Source organism: Notolepis coatsorum (assembly GCF_963971535.1).
Source record: "Notolepis coatsorum genome assembly, chromosome: 10".
In the NCBI taxonomy this organism is placed as follows: Eukaryota; Metazoa; Chordata; class Actinopteri; order Aulopiformes; family Paralepididae; genus Notolepis; species Notolepis coatsorum.
In genome coordinates this window covers 37,224,539-37,243,478 of record NC_140174.1, presented here as the reverse complement: position 1 = coordinate 37,243,478, position 18,940 = coordinate 37,224,539, and the positions used below count along the sequence as shown (strand labels likewise).

The window sequence follows — 18,940 nt, the reverse complement described above, 5'->3', positions numbered from 1 at the left end:
AATAGCCAGTAGGATGAGATTGGAAGATTTGTTAAAGCCAAACCGTTTTGGGCCGAAATGTGAAAGGCCCAGTCTGTGATCCAAACATTTTGTGGTTTGTATGACTTTTCTTTGGTAATGTTAATAAACACTGGAGACATAAGAACGTTCCAGATTGCTAATTTCCCCATCTAGAAAATTAAAGGAATATATGTGAATAGGGCGGCTAAGTGGCGCAGTGGGCAAGGCGCTCGCCACTAACGCAGGGGATGCTGGGTTCGAGCCCAGCTCTCGGCGTTGCTTCCGGCTTGGCTGGTCGTTCATACCAATACAATTGGCAGTATTAGGGGGTGGGAAAGCCGGTGGGTGGGGATCGGACGTTGTGGACAGCGACTCCTACAGGTCGGTTGGTGCGCCTGTACAGCAGAATCAGGAAGTATCGGGGGCAGCGTGAGCCTCCCACACGTTACTTCTCGCCACTGAGAGATCACGCTGTGCAGGTGAAAAGATGCGACGGCTGCCTCCTCGTGTACCGGAGGGGACACGTGATGCAAGGCTTCGTCCACATTGCAGCCGACCAGTGGGAGGCATGGTCTAACAACGTTCGAGACAGGAGAGGGAAGAATTGGATAATACGAAATTGGGATGGGAGAAAAATTTTAAATGGGGAGAAAAAGTAGATATAAAAAAAAAATTATATATGTGAATAAACCCCACATTGATATGATCAAACAAAATCCAGAATGGGTCGTATCTATAATGTCGTCAAACGGGCGGCCTCTCTGCGAAAGAGCCCTGCTTGGTATTGCACTTTGTTTAAAGTTTCTGTTTTTAGTCTGATGTGTAGGTTGGAGTTGAGTGGGTGATAGGGGATAGGGGGAGGGGTTGTTTCTGCTGGCCACATCTCAGGCTCTGCCAAGAGAGATCTGCGAGATTCACAGTATAATAAGTTACTAAACTCCTCAAATTTAAACAAAGTGCACTACCAAGCGGGGCTCTTTCGGGTCACCATTCGATTGCATTACAGATTCTACCTTTAAGTGTTAAGTTCCTAGTTCTGATGATGTGTACCGGAGAGGCTGAGCATAGGAGAAGATAGTTCCTCTATAATTCCTCCACCTCAGGTAAAGGATTGAAGTGAGGAGTGAGGGAAGAGAGGATGGATACCACAACCCCCCCTCCCCCCCTTTTCCCCTACCAATGGTGAGTAAAGAGCGAACAGAGTAAACTGGGCAAGCTGTGGCAGTTTTTTAACGGCGTGTTTAATCGATGTTCTTTTGCGAGGCGGCCCCTTGTATCCGTCGGGTTTGTCCAGTGTATTGTTTGGGCTCAATGGCCAGATGTCTTTTGGTCGTCCATGGTGTTTCCCACCGGCCTCGGGCCGCTTGAGTCAGCCTGACCCAGTGAGCCTGACGCTATAGCGCCGCTCTCTCGCTCCAGGGAAATGCTCAGAGGAAACTTACTCACACTGTAAGGATGACTCAGACCCTGAGAGAATGTAGTAAAATATACCCACACGGCCCCTCAACAGTGACTCTATGGAAACGGTCCCATCGGCATTTGCCGCGCTTCCGAAAAAGTCTGGTAGACATTTTCTCATATGAAAGTGTTTGACTCTTTTTGCTTTTTTTTTGTTTTGTTTTAAAGGTCCCCTGTCTTATAAATGGCCTTTTCCAGTGTTTAGCATTGTTTTCTAGCAATGTGGGGTTGTATCGACAATGTCTGTGTCTCAGATTCTCATTTTGGCGGATTGCTCCAGTTCAGATGTCACGAGATCCTCCCCCACTGAACTAAGCCATTCTGATTTGACTGTTTTGCTGACGTGAATAAGGCACTGATCTGCATATCTCAGCCCCTGGTTGTAGTCACCTCCTCCACAATCAACAATTCGCTCAACAACGGAGCAGTGGGAATAATGCGGAAGCGGTTACCCTTTCCCTGACTCTCCCTCTCTCTATCTGTCTCTATCTCTCCACCTGCATTTTACACACAATCGCGAGTCGAGCCGCTCACACAGCACACACGCGCGCTCACGGAGCAATCTCTCCCCCTCTCTATCTGTCTCTATCTCTCCACCTGCATTTTACACACAATCGCGAGTCGAGCCGCTCACACACGCACGCACACACACGCGCTCACGGAGCAATCTCTCCTCTCTCTCTCTCCCTCTCTCTCTTGCTCGCTCGCTCGTTCTCTCTCTCTCTCTCTCTCTCTCTCTCTCTCTCTCTCTCTCTCTCTCGTATGCAGTGATGCCACAGATTACTTGTAAAAGTAATCTGATTACTGATTACTGATTACTCCTTTAAAAAGTAATCTTAGTTACTTTACTGATTACTTGATTATCAGAGTAACTTAGTTACTTTGAAAGTAACTAGGTTACGAAGTCGTCGTCCCTGCTGCTGCCACAACATAAGAATGACAAAAAAAATTTAGTAAAATGTACTCAGTTTGAGTAAAATGTACTAATAGGGCAGGTAGGCCTATCTTGCTATCTATAGATCTATAGATTTCACAAAAGATAAATGGTCAATAACACCACATGTAGGCTGATATGTAGCCTACCTTTGAGGCCTGCCCCATTCAGATATGGTTCTACGTTATTATTATTTATTATTGTGTGAATGAATGAATGAATGAATGAATGAATGAATGAATGAATGAATGAATGAATGAATGAATGAATGAAAACTTTATTTAACAGATTGCAGAATGGGTACAATACAGTACGGCTCAATACACACAATTGTTAAGGGGATGCAGACCAGAGAAAGACGTTTGTCTTGTTTCCATCAGGGTCCCCCATTTTCAATTCATATAGACATTTATGACATACACAACATACATGACATTTATGGCATAGGGACATATAGGTATTTAGTACTGATACATTTGTGACATAAGCGGTATTCAAATATACAGTACTGTTATACAGTACCCTAGATCATGACAGAGTATATACATATGATGGGGAGGGGACTGTACATTAGGAGGGGGTGGGTGGGTGGGAGGGAAATATACATACGGCGGGGAGGGAATATATATACTGCAGTGTTGTCAGTGTGCTACTGACAACCTACATACTGCAGTATGGTGTTCCATGTTCATGAATAGTGCAATGAAAAGATGTTTAACTCAAAGGTGGAACATACTGTTTGGCTGGTGGTGCAGCTCCGAGTCCTGTAGAAGTCGACGGTCGTGCTGTGCTGTATATTCCATATGCGGTAGACAGTATTTTGTTTCCTCCGCAAAGTGAATGTTTTTTTCACCCGGCTTAACAAACGTTAAGTAGACTAGTGAACTTCCAGTGCAAGAAAGCGTTACGAATACGAGCGCGAGCTTCTCCCTGCTAGCGCGCAGTTTAGGTCAGCCTGAAAATAACAATAACAGCCGCGCCCACCAGCATGGCTCAACACGCCAGGTTGCGTGCTGTGACGTCACTCCCCAATACAAGGAAAAGCTTTCCAAACGTATATTTGACTGTCGAAAACGAAAGAAAATACTGCATTCCGCCTGCATTATGATGAGATAGTAACGAAATAGTAACGCACAGCCACTTGGACAAGTAACTGCAATCAGATTACTGGCTTGTAAAGATTAACGCGTTAGATTACTATTTTCGGGGAAAAGTAATCAGATTACAATAACGCGTTACTTAGTAACGCGTTAGTGGCATCACTGCTCGTATGTATCACGCTGTGTGGGTGACTGTCACTCAAAGCACTTTGCGAGTATGGGCGGAGCCCAGCCCAAAACAGCTTGAAATCTTGAAGTGGAAAAATGCTGCTTTAGAGTACTTGATTAGAAATACAAAACAATGAATTTTTTTGAAAAAGACCTTACATATGTGTTCCATAGACTCACATGAATTGTGTACAATTGCCCAAATAGTGAAAGGAATAGCAAAACAGGGGACCTTTAACAAATTCGGGGCCATTGGGATGCGTCTAATAAATCTCTAGAGGACCGGCAAATGTAAACAGATGTGGGGCTGTTTGTAGAGCTAAATCTATACTTTATATTATTGCTATCTGTCCATTCTCATTGTCAATTGAGACCATAAACCGTCCCTTCAAAATGGCTTAAAGAAAAATAAATGTATTACGTAAAATACGTTCTCATTTTATAGCGCCGTGAATATAAGCGTTATACGGGATTTCGGTTAGGATATTTCCTGGAAGGCGAGATAAAGGGCTAATAGCTACTACCGTTATATCCAATGGCATTTCCGTTATACATATGCTACAGAAATAACTCAAACTGCATATGATCGGCACGATCCTCAAGCATGTATGCATGAAAGGGGGGGGGGGGGGGGGGGGCGGGGGACGTCGTTTCTGATTATTGATTACCAATAACCGCGTTAGCCTTATTAGCCTCATTCATTGATCGGATGGATGGCTATCAAAACAAGGCCCGATCGGGATGTACTTTACGTGAAAAATATCTTACCGTGGGCCGGTGGGATCCCCCCTAGCATTTCCCCGTTATCGATCGCCATCTGGTAGATCGATATGTCCATTGGCTGATGATAAATCCCCTTATTGCATAGTGAAATCTGCGATCCAAAACGTAATCCAAGCTACAGGCTGCACATCCAGAATCGAGCGAACTGAAAACTCCATTGAAAGTAAAAATAAATAGTCCACCGTTCAGCCACAGGGCACACTCCATTATCGCGACAGTGCCCCTAAGATGATCTGGCCGGTAATGCACGTTGGCGAATTCAAAGAGTAGGGTAAATCTGCAGTGCCACTCGGCGACCTTGAATAGGTTATTAAAATGGAATAAAGCCAAAACAACCTTCCCACGGACATGTCCGTGCTTCTGTCCACAACGGGTGGAATCGAATCACGGAGATATCCGTGCTTGGGCGGGATTGTGTTAATGACAGATTTAGTATTTGTTTTGAGCGTAGCATTAACACATTCCCTGCCACACTTATATCCATCAATGTTTGATCACTGCCACCAGTCTAAGCCTATGGAGATGTTTACCTTCTTTGCAGGGCTATAACTTTTTAAATTGTATTGCTAAATTGACATTACTATGGCCCATTCAACATCGATTATCTATCGTTCAGGATGTAGGAACGTTTTACTTTTTCATTCATAGATTCATACGAAAATACCGTCTAGAATATAAATATGTTTTTATCGTTTTCTGCAGTAATTCTTAGAACGTGAGATATAGGCATAAACGCATATATAGATTATCAAATGCCGTTTGTTGGCGATACACGCTATATTAAACATTTCAACTGTACATGATCCTAAACGTTATGACTGATCGTGCACGGATGAACGGGGGGGGGGGTCGTTTATAATTCCGTGATCGTCAGTAAATGCTTTATGTAGTATGGGTGATATATTGATCAGAGCAGTTTGCATGGATAATAATAAACAAACGCGCTGAAAATGACGTCAGCGTCCTCTTACCGTTCGACGATGAGACTGGAGGAAAAAGATCCCACTTATTTGACGGCGATCTCCTAAATCCATTTCCGGTTTGTATAATCATAATAAACGCCCAAATCGTATCGATTATTGCGTTATAGCAGCGATCGCTACATACGGACGTGTGTATACAGTCCCGCAACAATATGCGAGTGCCGGACGCATTTGTCAGATGCACCGGAGATCTCCAGAGATCCACTTCCGGTTGCAACTCGCCGATCATCCACCAGGCGGCAGTATTGAATCGAGTTGTGCAAGCTCCCACTGCATCAGACCAGGCTCCGTGAGGGAATTATGAATAACATGGCGAAAAAATGAAATATGATCTCAATAACGTTGTACGCCGTGGAATGGCAGAATTTGCATGAACTTGAAACACGTCGTAAGCCGTTTCCGGCGTGGGATGTGTTAAGTGTTTCTTCTGTAAGTGTTTTTTAACATTGTGGCCGGATTAGGCCATATAGGGGGCCCCTGGGCAGGACAGTGCTATGGCCTGTCCCTCAAGGGACACACATAACTAGGGAGGTCCAGGTTCAGAAAATTTGTTATTTTACATGTTCTTCACAGAAAATGTGCCATGTGCCAAAATGAGTCTAAGGTTGAAAAAGTAATTCATTGTATCATCGGTAAACATTGAAAACGGGTCCCACAGACCCAAACACCACACAAGGGTAAAATCAAGCTTGCAGTACACCAAACTGGGACTCTCAGAGCCTTTGATGGTCCAGGGCCCCCTCATGGTCTGGAGCCCTGTGGTATTTGCCCAGTATGCATGTGCATGTGTAGCAGTGGTGGCAGGCTGTAATTTTTGGCGTTTCTCCCTCATTCATCCCTGTTGGTCCTGGTTTTTGTTCTAGTACAGGTTTAAAGTGGTTAAAAATCTGATAGGCTACCTGATTAGTCCTTCGTGCCAGTAGCCATCAGGCTCCATAACCAAGTGTCAACAACGAATGGCTGGAGAACTGTTAGGACTGTTTGACTCTCTTAACTACTAAACCCTGCATGGGCTCTGATGCAATGTGTTATTATTTTTTATAAAGTAACATACTGTATGTTTCACCTGTCAGTGTGTTGTTATTATTATTATTGATGAACATCTCACCTGGCTATGTACAACAATTTAAACTTTTTTTTTATTTTAAATTTTTTAAATACATGCCACCAACACTGCTACAGAACAGTGTGCCTTGGACAGAGATTTTGAACTATTCTACTAAGGAAACAAACAAAATAAACCTCTTAATTGCCATATAATGTTCTTACCATGGTGGTTCACCACTGCTAAATGAACGTAGAGGAGACACAGGATTGCAGCCGTTGTAAGCTCAGAGGTACAAATAGTGGACCTCATTTATCAATATCTTTTTTACTTTCACAACATTATGAATTAATAAACCAATTCAATTAGCTGGAATTTGGTGGAAGTGCATTTGCCTTCCTTGGTGAGACCGCAATTCAAAATGTATTAAGTTTGCATCATAAGAAATCCTTAACACAATTGATTACACAACGGTCTAAAGTTCATGGACACAATTATAGACCATGCACGTATCTTTCCCCTTTTGTCGATTAGATCTTTAATATCTAAACGTGTTGCTTTATTGCCTCGTGGCAATCATCATATATTTACACGTGGTCGCAAGATATCACAACATGTCCACACTTAGTCGTTTTGTTTCCACTGTCGACTAACACACTTTTTCATTCAATATCTGAATAATGAAAAAAATAAAACGTCTTACTATTGTATACTATGCTACTATGTCTATACTACTATATACTGAGAGTGAAGCACTCAAGTTCGACACTGCTAGACGAACAATGCCACTTACCCTTAGCTGCCAGAGGTGTACCCCTCCTGCTGACTTGTTTGTACACAATTTGTAAGTCGCTTTGGATGAAAGCGTCAGCCAAATTACATGACATTTAAAATGTAAACCGCTTTCTGTGTGATGTGACAGTTGCGCTACCCGGTTGCATTGCACGTTGCTTGACATTTCCTGTTGTTTCTCCCTTGCGTGCCTAGGTGGCTGCCAGAGCCGGTGTCTACAACATCTTCAACCAGCTGGGTTTCTCAGAGTTCGAAAACCCCAGGGACTCGCCACTGGCCAGGCTTCGTTGCCGCTGGCAACAGCAGAACATCCAATCGCTTCCCTTCCGAGGGGAGTTCATCTGAGAAGGGATCACTGTGAACATGCTGTACTTTACTAAAAGAAAATAAAAAAAAATAAAAAGAAGAAGAAGAAAATAATCTATAATAATATTACGCCTTTGTACTGTAATTGTTATAGACCTTTTCAGACGCATTCCGTTGCTAGGGGAACAGCTTTGGCCCCATTTATTTCCTGTCAGCAACTGTATTAATAACAAACATTGCAACAGGAAATACAAAGGGGGCCTATTTAGAATGTTTATGTTGTAGAGTTAGAAGTGGTCTATACTGTGTAGTTTGGGATACAGCTTCTTTAAACCCACTGCCAATGTTAACTATTATTTCTAACATTTTCTGCTTTTATACATTTCCAGTATTGGCGGTGTGTGTTATGAGTCTTTTTTGGCCTTTAATTACTTGTTTTTCTTAGCTATTTTCATAACATAGGATTCTAATGAGCTATTGTTTGTTACATTTCCCAAAAGAAAAAAAAAGTTAACAAATATGAACTGAAAATGTCACAACGCTGTGCTCTTGCTTGTCGCATTCACACGTTTCTTGGAAGTGGAGATTGACACAGCTGTTGGAACCAGATTACGTGCCATTATATGATGGAGCTGAGTAAATATCAGTCTACCTGTGTATGTCGCAGCCAACAATTGTCGATGTTTTGAAATTGTTAGCTAGTGCATGTACCCTGTTATTTCTCCTGAGCCCTGTCCTTTCATTCTTATTGTGACTGCTGGTAAAGGCTGTGCAATCTTCTGATTGAAAGGTTTTTCAATCAAAAACCCTTTCATATATTAAGGCAATTGGCTTTTTAAAGGTGTCCTTGCTTGTTTATATATACATTTAAAAAAAGAAAGGAAAACCTGCCCTTGAACGTCCAAAGAACGGATTTAAATGTTTGAAAGGAGATGTTAAACTGTTAAAAGGTACAGTGTTTTCTTCAAGGACAGTGATGAATGAGTCTGTTGATTATTATTGTGTTTTTGTGTTGATGGATAACTGCAAATATTTCCATGCTGCATCTGAATTTCTTTTTATCACAGCAGAACATTTTTACTCAAATAACTATCAACATTGGCATGTGTCAAGATTAGCTCGTAGACTAAACACAGACATCAGCTGTTTAGATTCTTGAACTTACAGTAATGCCAAACTTGTAAAGTGCCAATATACTGTATTTTAAAGGCCAACTACAGAAAATAAGCAAAGGGTCACACATGGGCATTACTTTTGCCCCGCTGTTGACCATATTCACATGGCGGCCGTTTTTCTCATTATGCCATGCTCAGGTTGGGATTCCTTTCCACCCTGTTCCAAGGAATCTCAACCTGAGCATGGCATGAGAGCAAAATGGCCACTGTGTGTATATGTTCAATTGTTATTCTTTCTGTTTATTTCATTGGAGAGAAGAAACGTTTCCCTCTCAATTTGATTGGCTGACAGTGTATGACTGAGTTATTGTTTCGTTTTTTTTAAGTATATTCGATAGTTGTAAATGGTTTGTTCATAATTGTGTTGGAGCAAAATGGATCTGTCTTTTGAGTTACGCCAGGAACCCATAAGACGCAAAGTTAAACGTGGGGCTTTAATCAATATGACTTTTCTTTTGGCTTTATGATTCCCTACCGGTAAAACTGGTTTGGATTTCTCTGACGTCATCAGGCTGGATGCGGAAATTGAATTATATGTCTTGACTGTAAAATGTACGGTTGGAAACAGCCAAGCCTGCAAATACTTAGTGTAACTTTGGATAAAGTATACTTGGTATCAATTGATGATGGATAATTATATCCTTCGAAATCCACAGTTCATATGTGGCATTTACAGAATGGGAGAACGTTTTTAGGTTGGAGTTCAGGACTATAAGTTATGTCATGTTTTGGCGCCCGGTAACATGGAAATAGCCTATTATTTCCATTCAGCTTATTGAACTGTAAATTCTTTTTTAACATGCCTACATATCTGGCTTACTTTTTTATGTACAGTTTAACTAAAGAGTTCTAACTCATCCCTTATCTTATGATCTTTTATCTGTTATTTTGGTTTGCTAATGTTTAGTTGTACAGCGATGTGTGGCTTATACCTGTAGCTGTGTTTTTAGAAAACCTTAAATCCTGCCTTAAAACAAAACAGCCACTCTTTCCACAAGCTGTCATTGCTGCTTGATCTTTTGCCGTCACCGCTTCAAAACATTTGCGCTGTACAATAGAGTGGCTCAGCATTGATAGTGTTTGAAACTCATGTTTAATTTCCGAAATAAGTAATGTGATGGAAATGGGTTCGCAATTTCTTTGGCTGCTTTTAAAAGAACTTATTATTAACTTATTGCTTGTTTCACAAATCTACAGTATGACTTCAGACAAGACACACTTTGAAGTGCAAAAAATGCATCGTACAAGACGTTAATATTGTAATGCTCTTAATTCCATCTTCTTTTTCTTTTTTTCTTTTTTTTTTTACATGCTTTCATTCAATGCCAATTTTCTTTTCTTTTTTCTATTTTCAGACTGAATAAAAAAAATGCAAAACAATTGAAACGTTGTTGAATATTTTTTTAACATCTTCATGCCTTTGGTATCGTTTCACAAATATTCATGAAAGTATTCCTTCAAAGTCATCCTGGAATTAACGTTCAATCAGCAGACTGCTGCTCGGGTGTAGCACGTCGAATCTTACCCCGGCCGTCCTGTACAACGTGACCTCTGTGCACTGTTTAAACTTCAGCTTTCTCATTTAGATAACAGGGAGCCAAATAATTGTCTCTTCCCCTGTTCTGCTTCCTCTCCTTATCCCAGAATCATCTCTGCTCTCTGGATATGCACCGCTAAGCATCCACTCGTATATCCGGACCGCCTCTCTTTACCTTGTACCAATGCCAACATCCAAGCGCAGGTTATGAATGTTCCAAAACGATGTGCATTAACATCACGTAGATGATTAACCGTCTCGCTGGAATCTGAAAGTAATATTCCCTATATAATTAAGGGCTTACATGCACATCATAAGGCAAAGTCTACAACGTCTTTTGATGTGGAGATGTGAGGCCTAAATTAAAAAACAAAAAAAACATGGATGCTCACTTTCTCAAGAATGGAGGACTATGGGGGGGGGGGGGGGGGTTGGGGGCTTATGGCCCCCTGAAAGGTACTGGCCGGTAGATCACAGTGAAGCTCCTTTGGCTTCGCCCGCCTGCTTTGAGAGGCTGATATCCCAGATCACTGCCTGCCCTGTAAGTGCATGACGGGCTTATCTCTGGGAGCACGGAAGTTGTAGGGATTTTATCACACTGCGGCCTATCCTGGATTATTGTAAATGGAAACCAAGTGTTCCAATGATTAAATTACCTCCTGTCGGCATACCCCTCCATGTGCCGCTCGTTTACTCCTGTCGGTGTACCCCTCCATGTGCCGCTCCTTTAGTCCTGTCGGTGTACCCCTCCACACGCCGCTCCTTTAGTCCTGTCGGCGTACCCCTCCACACGCCGCTCCTTTAGTCCTGTCTGCGTACCCCTCCACACGCCGCTCCTTTAGTCCTGTCTGCGTACCCCTCCACAAGCCGCTCCTTTAGTCCTGTCGGCGTACCCCTCCACAAGCCGCTCCTTTAGTCCTGTCGGCGTACCCCTCCACAAGCCGCTCCTTTAGTCCTGTCGGCGTACCCCTCCACAAGCCGCTCCTTTAGTCCTGTCGGCGTACCCCTCCACACGCCGCTCCTTTAGTCCTGTCGGCGTACCCCTCCACAAGCCGCTCCTTTACTCCTGTCGGCGTACCCCTCCACAAGCCGCTCCTTTAGTCCTGTCGGCGTACCCCTCCACAAGCCGCTCCTTTAGTCCTGTCGGCGTACCCCTCCACAAGCCACTCCTTTAGTCCTGTCGGCGTACCCCTCCACACGCCGCTCCTTTAGTCCTGTCGGCGTACCCCTCCACACGCCGCTCCTTTAGTCCTGTCGGCGTACCCCTCCACACGCCGCTCCTTTAGTCCTGTCGGCGTACCCCTCCACAAGCCGCTCCTTTAGTCCTGTCGCCGTACCCCTCCACAAGCTGCTCCTTTACTCCTGTCGGCGTACCCCTCCACAAGCCGCTCCTTTAGTCCTGTCGGTGTACCCCTCCACACGCCGCTCCTTTACTCCTGTCGGCGTACCCCTCCATGTGCCGCTCCTTTAGTCCTGTCGGCGTACCCCTCCACACGCCTCTCCTTTAGTCCTGTCGGCGTACCCCTCCACACGCTGCTCCTTTAGTCCTGTCGGCGTACCCCTCCACAAGCCGCTCCTTTAGTCCTGTCGGCGTACCCCTCCACACGCCGCTCCTTTAGTCCTGTCGGCGTACCCCTCCACACGCCGCTCCTTTAGTCCTGTCGGTGTACCCCTCCACAAGCCGCTCCTTTAGTCCTGTCGGCGTACCCCTCCATGTGCCGCTCCTTTAGTCCTGTCGGTGTACCCCTCCACAAGCCGCTCCTTTAGTCCTGTCGGCGTACCCCTCCACACGCCGCTCCTTTAGTCCTGTCGGCGTACCCCTCCACAAGCTGCTCCTTTACTCCTGTCGGCGTACCCCTCCACACGCCTCTCCTTTAGTCCTGTCGGCGTACCCCTCCACAAGCCGCTCCTTTAGTCCTGTCGGTGTACCCCTCCACAAGCCGCTCCTTTAGTCCTGTCGGCGTACCCCTCCACAAGCCGCTCTTTTAGTCCTGTCTGCGTACCCCTCCACAAGCCGCTCCTTTAGTCCTGTCGGCGTACCCCTCCACACGCCGCTCCTTTAGTCCTATCGGCGTACCCCTCCACAAGCCGCTCCTTTAGTCCTGTCGGCGTACCCCTCCACAAGCCGCTCCTTTACTCCTGTCGGCGTACCCCTCCACAAGCCGCTCGTTTACTCCTGTCGGCGTACCCCTCCACAAGCCGCTCCTTTAGTCCTGTCGGCGTACCCCTCCATGTGCCGCTCCTTTAGTCCTGTCGGCGTACCCCTCCACACACCGCTCCTTTAGTCCTGTCGGCGTACCCCTCCACACGCCGCTCCTTTAGTCCTGTCGGCGTACCCCTCCACAAGCCGCTCCTTTAGTCCTGTCAGCATACCCCTCCACACGTCGCTCCTTTAGTCCTGTCAGCGTACCCCTCCACACGCCGCTCCTTTAGTCCTGTCAGCGTACCCCTCCACACGCCGCTCCTTTAGTCCTGTCGGCGTACCCCTCCACAAGCCGCTCCTTTAGTCCTGTCGGCGTACCCCTCCACAAGCCGCTCCTTTAGTCCTGTCGGCGTACCCCTCCACAAGCCGCTCCTTTAGTCCTGTCGCCGTACCCCTCCACACGCCGCTCCTTTAGTCCTGTCGGCGTACCCCTCCACACGCCGCTCCTTTAGTCCTGTCTGCGTACCCCTCCACACGCCGCTCCTTTAGTCCTGTCGGCGTACCCCTCCACAAGCCGCTCCTTTAGTCCTGTCGGCGTACCCCTCCATGTGCCGCTCCTTTACTCCTGTCGGCGTACCCCTCCACAAGCCGCTCCTTTAGTCCTGTTGGCGTACCCCTCCACAAGCCGCTCCTTTAGTGCTGTCGGCGTACCCCTCCATGTGCCGCTTGTTTCATTATTACTGATTTATCCCTCCTTGTGTGTAATATATCAATGTGGTTAAAGGTGGCGGCAGTGCTGGGCATACAGTAGCAGGATAGCCCAAGCACACAACATTCATAATGACACAAACATACACACACACACACACAAGAAGACATTCACTCATAGAGGAGGACGTGTGTTTCCGAATTTGTGTTCCTCCTGACCGACTTCAGACAAATCTGTAGAAACAACATTAGGATATGAAGGGAAGCTATTCAGTTGCACTACGTGGCCAACTTGACTCCCGGGTCAAGATAAGGGCCCGGGACACGAAGACCACGGCTGGATGATATGGCGCCCCCCCACCACCACCACCACCACCCCCCCCCCCTCGCTTTGAAATGCTTTCCAGACTCATTGAGATACTCTCCAATGTGTAACTCAAGCTAGCGGCTCTGAAGGATCCCCAGATTAGGAGGGACAAAGAGCCGCATTGAGGGGGTGAGGCAGCTAGAGGGGATGTAATGAAGCTCATGTGAAAAGCTTCCCCCTCTGGAGATGAGAGAGGGCTCCACTCAGGAGGGCAGGCACGCTGCCTGGGCATGGGGTTGCAGACCTGCTCCAATCGCACAGCCCACAGCCCTCTTTGATATGCCTTGTGTGTGTGGATGAAGGTGGTATCGCCGACCCCCCCTTCTCGGACCGGAGTGTGCCTCCTTAGTCCATGCCGGGGATTTGATTTGATCAATAGTACCATTAAGGTCAGGAGGCTGTGAGATGATGTTCCCCCTGCCCTGCTTTTTCTTTCTTCATGGGGCAAACAGCTCTTCATTTGATATGGTTCATCTGAGTTTGATGTCGCCGACGCACGCGGCGTACACACGCCGCCGGGCAGAGTAATGAAAAGTCTGAAGAGCCGGAATGATGAACCTAGAATTGAATGAAATGAGATCTCACACGCACGCACACACACGCACGCACACACACACATGCATACACACGCATGCATACATTCACACACACGTATGCACACACACATGCATACACACGCATGCATACATTCACACACACGTATGCACACACATGCATGCATATACACACAGTCTAACATGATGTTGAATAAATGCCAGAATGCCAATAAATATAACTATACGCTATGTATTTCAGTCCATCAGTGGACTCCGGATCAACTCATGAACGGTTTGTGGTTGATCAAATAAAGTCAAATAGTCATTCAGAAGAGGTTTGACAATTATATACTGTAGTGTAGATAAACGGATTGTAGGACTGTGGATATAGGTTTGCATTGTGAGTAGACGACAGAGTACAGCAACTTGCAATGGGCCTGGTCTACAAGATACACTACACAACCAAGGTACCCATATACATGTCAAAATACTTCCCAAAGGTCAGTGAATACCACGATCACAACACCAGAGGGAGCTCCACAAATCATGTTAAACCCAGATTCGGCTCAAATAAGGGACTAAACACGTTTCGCAATTATGCCACATCAATGTGGAACGCCCTACCCAAAGCTGTAAAGGAATGTGGATCACTACCCACTTTCAAAACCAATCTCAAGGGACACCTACGGGAGACTGCAATTCAAAACTGGCCCCTGTAAATGTCCTAACCCAACCCCCTCCAATGTACAGTAATTTACCTAGTATGGTTTTGTCAATAGTCCAATGTACAATTTTGCTTGTTTGTACAGTGTCCCCCCCCCAATGTACAGTTTTGCTTGTTTATACAGTGTTTCCCCCCCCCCCCAACCACCTCCAATGTAAATTACCCAGTATGGTTGTCAATATCCCAATGTACCCAACCCCCCCCCCACACAACCCCACCCAACCTCCTCCAATGTACAGTTTCTACGTCAAATGTATATACTCCCTTTTCTTGACTCCTTTTGTATCACAAACAGTACTGTATTTGCAAATCTGGTATGTCATAAATGTATAGATGTAGCAGTACTGACTATCTGTATGTCATGTATGTCATATATGTCCTGATGAATTGAAAATGGGGGACCCTGATGTAAACAAGACGAAAGTCTTTCTCTGGTCTGCATCCCCTTAACAATTGTGTGTATTGAGCTGTACTGTATTGTACCCATTCTGCAATCTGTTAATAAAGTTTTCAATCAATCAATCAATCAATCAATTGTGCAGCAAAGAAAATCCTCTATCACAGTGTGGTTATAATCCTTTATCACCTGGTTTCTTGTTAATATGTTTGTTACTGTATGTATGTGTTTCAATGAGTCTGAGTCCCACAACAAGAAAACAAAAACAAACAAAAAAAGGTAATTCCAGTCCCTGACGTGTGAGAAGTTTAAGAAACCGTGCCACACTCCATAATCTGTTTTGGATTATTTATGTGATTTATAGACATGTGTGGCAGCTTCCACTCTTAAGCCCTTAGACTCTGTATATCAGTCAGTATTCATGTTTATCACCAGCAGTTAGCACTGATAGTTATAAAATACTCACTATTGTGTCCTGTACAATAGGGTTGGGTGGTCTTCTTTGGTGGAAAGATGAAATTTGCACTGGCATTTGATTCTAACATACTTGGGGATTGCCCAAATTACATGGCTTCATTATTGGAATTGACCGCTCTGGACCCTATGGTACATGAACAAATGACTGGCTTTACACTTAAAGAGTCTAGGGTTTAGACTGACCAAGCTGCAAATTGTGTTTGACTGTCTTAAAGGATTCTATTTTTCTATTTATTAGTGCAGTGCTCTTTTCTCCCCCACTTCTCTGTACTTTGTAAAATGATGATTATATGATTGTAAATCCTTGACAACATTGAAAATGAGGGCTGCCCCACCGATTTCTGGAGCCTAAATAAAGATTGAATGAATTCCGTTGTAAATAACCAATTTTCTGTCATTACACGCCAAGGAAACGTTGTAACTAAACTCTAAGGTTTCTGCCCAGGGTCAAAGCTCAGCCCGAGTATTCTTATTGGACCTTTTCGGTTTCAAACCCAGTCCAGTCCACGTTCACACGGGGCAGGGAGAGGACCGTAACAACAGCCTTCTTTAGAGTCGCTGGGTTGTAACTTGGCAGGGACCACCTCTCTTTCCTCAAGCTGCTCGGGCCGTCTAGCAGCTGCTTTGCATCTCCCTGCATCTGAGAGATGAAACGTAGCATATTTTCTCAGAACGCTGGCATGGCTAGACCACATTACGGCACACACAGAGGAATCCACAGCACGACAGAGCACACTGCCTTCAACCCTTTGTTGGATCTCTCAGTGGAAGCTACTGTAGCTCCTCTGCAGACGCACGCTCGTGTGGCCAGGTCTAATTGCTGCACGCATAATGCAATATGTCTGAGTGACTACTGACAGTTTATTTTATTCTTTAACTGTTTTTGAGGCTGATGCACTTTCGTAACAGCTGAATTAGAACGTGAGTGCCTCTAAACTGCTCCTGTAAAATGGAAAATGTCCTTCCAGTGCCATCTGGAATATATGGTCATCATCCACTGAAAGACCAACACAAGATTGTTTTAGTCTGAACTGAAAATCGTGTCTTTGATTAAAAATGTATATACTGTACGTCAGGGACGTGCACAGGACTTTAGAGGGGCAGGTGCTCAAAGGCTGAAAAGGGCACTGTACCTGTCTGTGTTGTTAACCGAGCGCGCATAGCGCGCAAGCCCAATTTTTAAGGGCCCTTTTCGTGCTGGGGGCCCCCTTTTTATGCTTTTTGGGGGGTTTTGGTGATCAAATATTGAATATTGAACTATAATAATCAGTGCAGGAGCTCACTTATCCTTGAAAGACACTTTTATCACTGACTTAAAAGGCCCATACATCTCCATAAATGTTCAGGGGGGAGGGAATAAGTGCTTACCCTACTACAGACCCCAAGAAGTGCTGTATATTCTGTATTGTTTAATATAAATGCATTTTTTATTCCAATCCCGATTTGTATTTGAGATTCCCAAATCCCATCGGACTTGACTTCTTCGTGTCCCTCAGTGAGTGTAATACCAGCATTCAACTGTATGCGCCACAGCGGTTTCTATCATCATCATCACCACCCACGCTATGCATAAAATATATATGTCCGCGGAGAGGCACGCTGAGGAGGCCGTGCAAACTGCAATGGAATATGGGGCATTTCTCTCTCTTTACCTAATATTTTGATTCTATCCTGAAATTTTTCAGTTGGAAGGCCAGTCTATGTGCGTAACGCAAAAATTATAATATTTTTTTTCAAAAATGGCACTTTTTTTTATGAGGCTCAAAAAGGCAGGTGCTCAAGCACCCCTTGGGCTCTATGTGTGCACGTGCCTGCTGTACGTTTTTGTTGTCAGGCGTTTCACGTCAGAATATGGGCCAACTGCCGCCGCCGCCACCACAGGGCTGCATTTCACCTATAGACCTTTTCTACCTTGACAGCATACACATTCTAAATAGGCCCCTTTCTGTTGCTAACAGGAAATAAACAGAGGGTCAAAGCTGTTCCCCTAGCAACGGAATAGCAACAAAATACTTGAAAACGTCTATAGTGGAAGAACCAATTCGGTGTTGGAGGGGGGGGGGGGGGTCTTCCCCTTATTACATTTGTCAATACATACATTAGTATGTAGTACACATGTGGCTCAGGAGGTAAAGCAATCGTCTGGTAATCGGTTGGTTCCTGCTCCTCGAAGTGTCCTTGAGCAAGACACTTAACCCCTAATTGCTCCCGATGAGCAGGTTGGCTCGGTGTATGAATGTGTGAGTGAATGGGTGAATGTGAGGCAAAAGTTTTAAAGAGCTTTGGATAAAAGCGCTACATAAATGCAGTCCATTTAGTCATGGAGTCATTAACCATTTATTTCCATTCATTAACACCACCTCCATCCATGACTAGTGTTATTAACAACGTTTATATTATAATTGATTGCAGCGCATTTTGAGGCTGCACGAGCACAGTGTAAGACAGAGCTCTCACTAATGCAATGCAGTGTAGTAGAAAATTGTTCTGGTGTGTGGATTTAACCACAGACTGTGACTGGAGCTATTCATTTCATAAGGGGAAAAAACACAAGTCTTCTAACTGAATACTATGCTATATTGTGGAATGTCATCCTGGCTTTTGGACATTACTAAGAAAAAACTCCCTCTCTCCAAAACGCTATGGATGGAAAAAGAAGAAAAAAAGGAGCATAAAAACTTCTTACAAGGCAGTTAATGGTTTCCATCTCTTAATGCAATGGTTAGTTTCCATTGCTTATTAATGCAGAGCTTTGGATCACAATCAACCCCTCCCCATTGCCGCCCCAGGGGGATAAATGCATAAAAACCCACACCTGCTCCACATTGACCATCCTAGGAAGAGTGTGGAGGTAACTAATCACCCACAGACAGAGAGGGCGCACCGGGGGAGGTCCTCCAGGAAGAGCCCCAGACACACGCACTATCTGAGGGAAAGAAACGTCCAGTCTAGAGACACCATTTCCCTTCTCTGGAGTCAAAACCTTTTAAACCTTAAACCCCCATCTCCCTTTAATAATAAGAGAGATTCCTGAGCGATGTATGAGCTTCCAGGCTCTGCAGCGTGGTCATGTATGAATCACTGTGGTCTGGAGGCTCAGTGTTGGACTCCAGCAGGGGTGAGCAGAGGCCAGGAGCCTGGTTTAGCCTGAGCAGTCATCCAGGCCTGTCATTCCACTGCAGGCGCAAAATTATTGTGCACTTTTCACACCTTTAAGTTTGACTTTGCAGAATGTTCCATTCATACAGTGAATGGAACATACAGTGTGTACACTGACATCTGCAGGACTGATTCATTCCTTTTCATT

At 44.9% G+C, this 18,940-nt stretch overlaps 1 protein-coding gene across 3 annotated transcripts in view; it reads left to right on the top strand.

The window, feature by feature from the left end:
• Positions 1-10,104, top strand: part of pald1a (phosphatase domain containing paladin 1a) — a 155,382-nt gene extending 145,278 nt beyond the window's left edge. For all 3 annotated transcript variants that reach the window (XM_084323837.1, XM_084323838.1, XM_084323836.1), the window contains exon 20: positions 7,459-10,104. In XM_084323837.1, the coding sequence (XP_084179963.1) occupies positions 7,459-7,608 (150 nt within the window). In that variant the 3' untranslated portion in view covers positions 7,609-10,104. The remainder of the gene's footprint in view (positions 1-7,458) is intronic.
• The last annotated feature ends 8,836 nt before the right edge of the window (positions 10,105-18,940 follow it).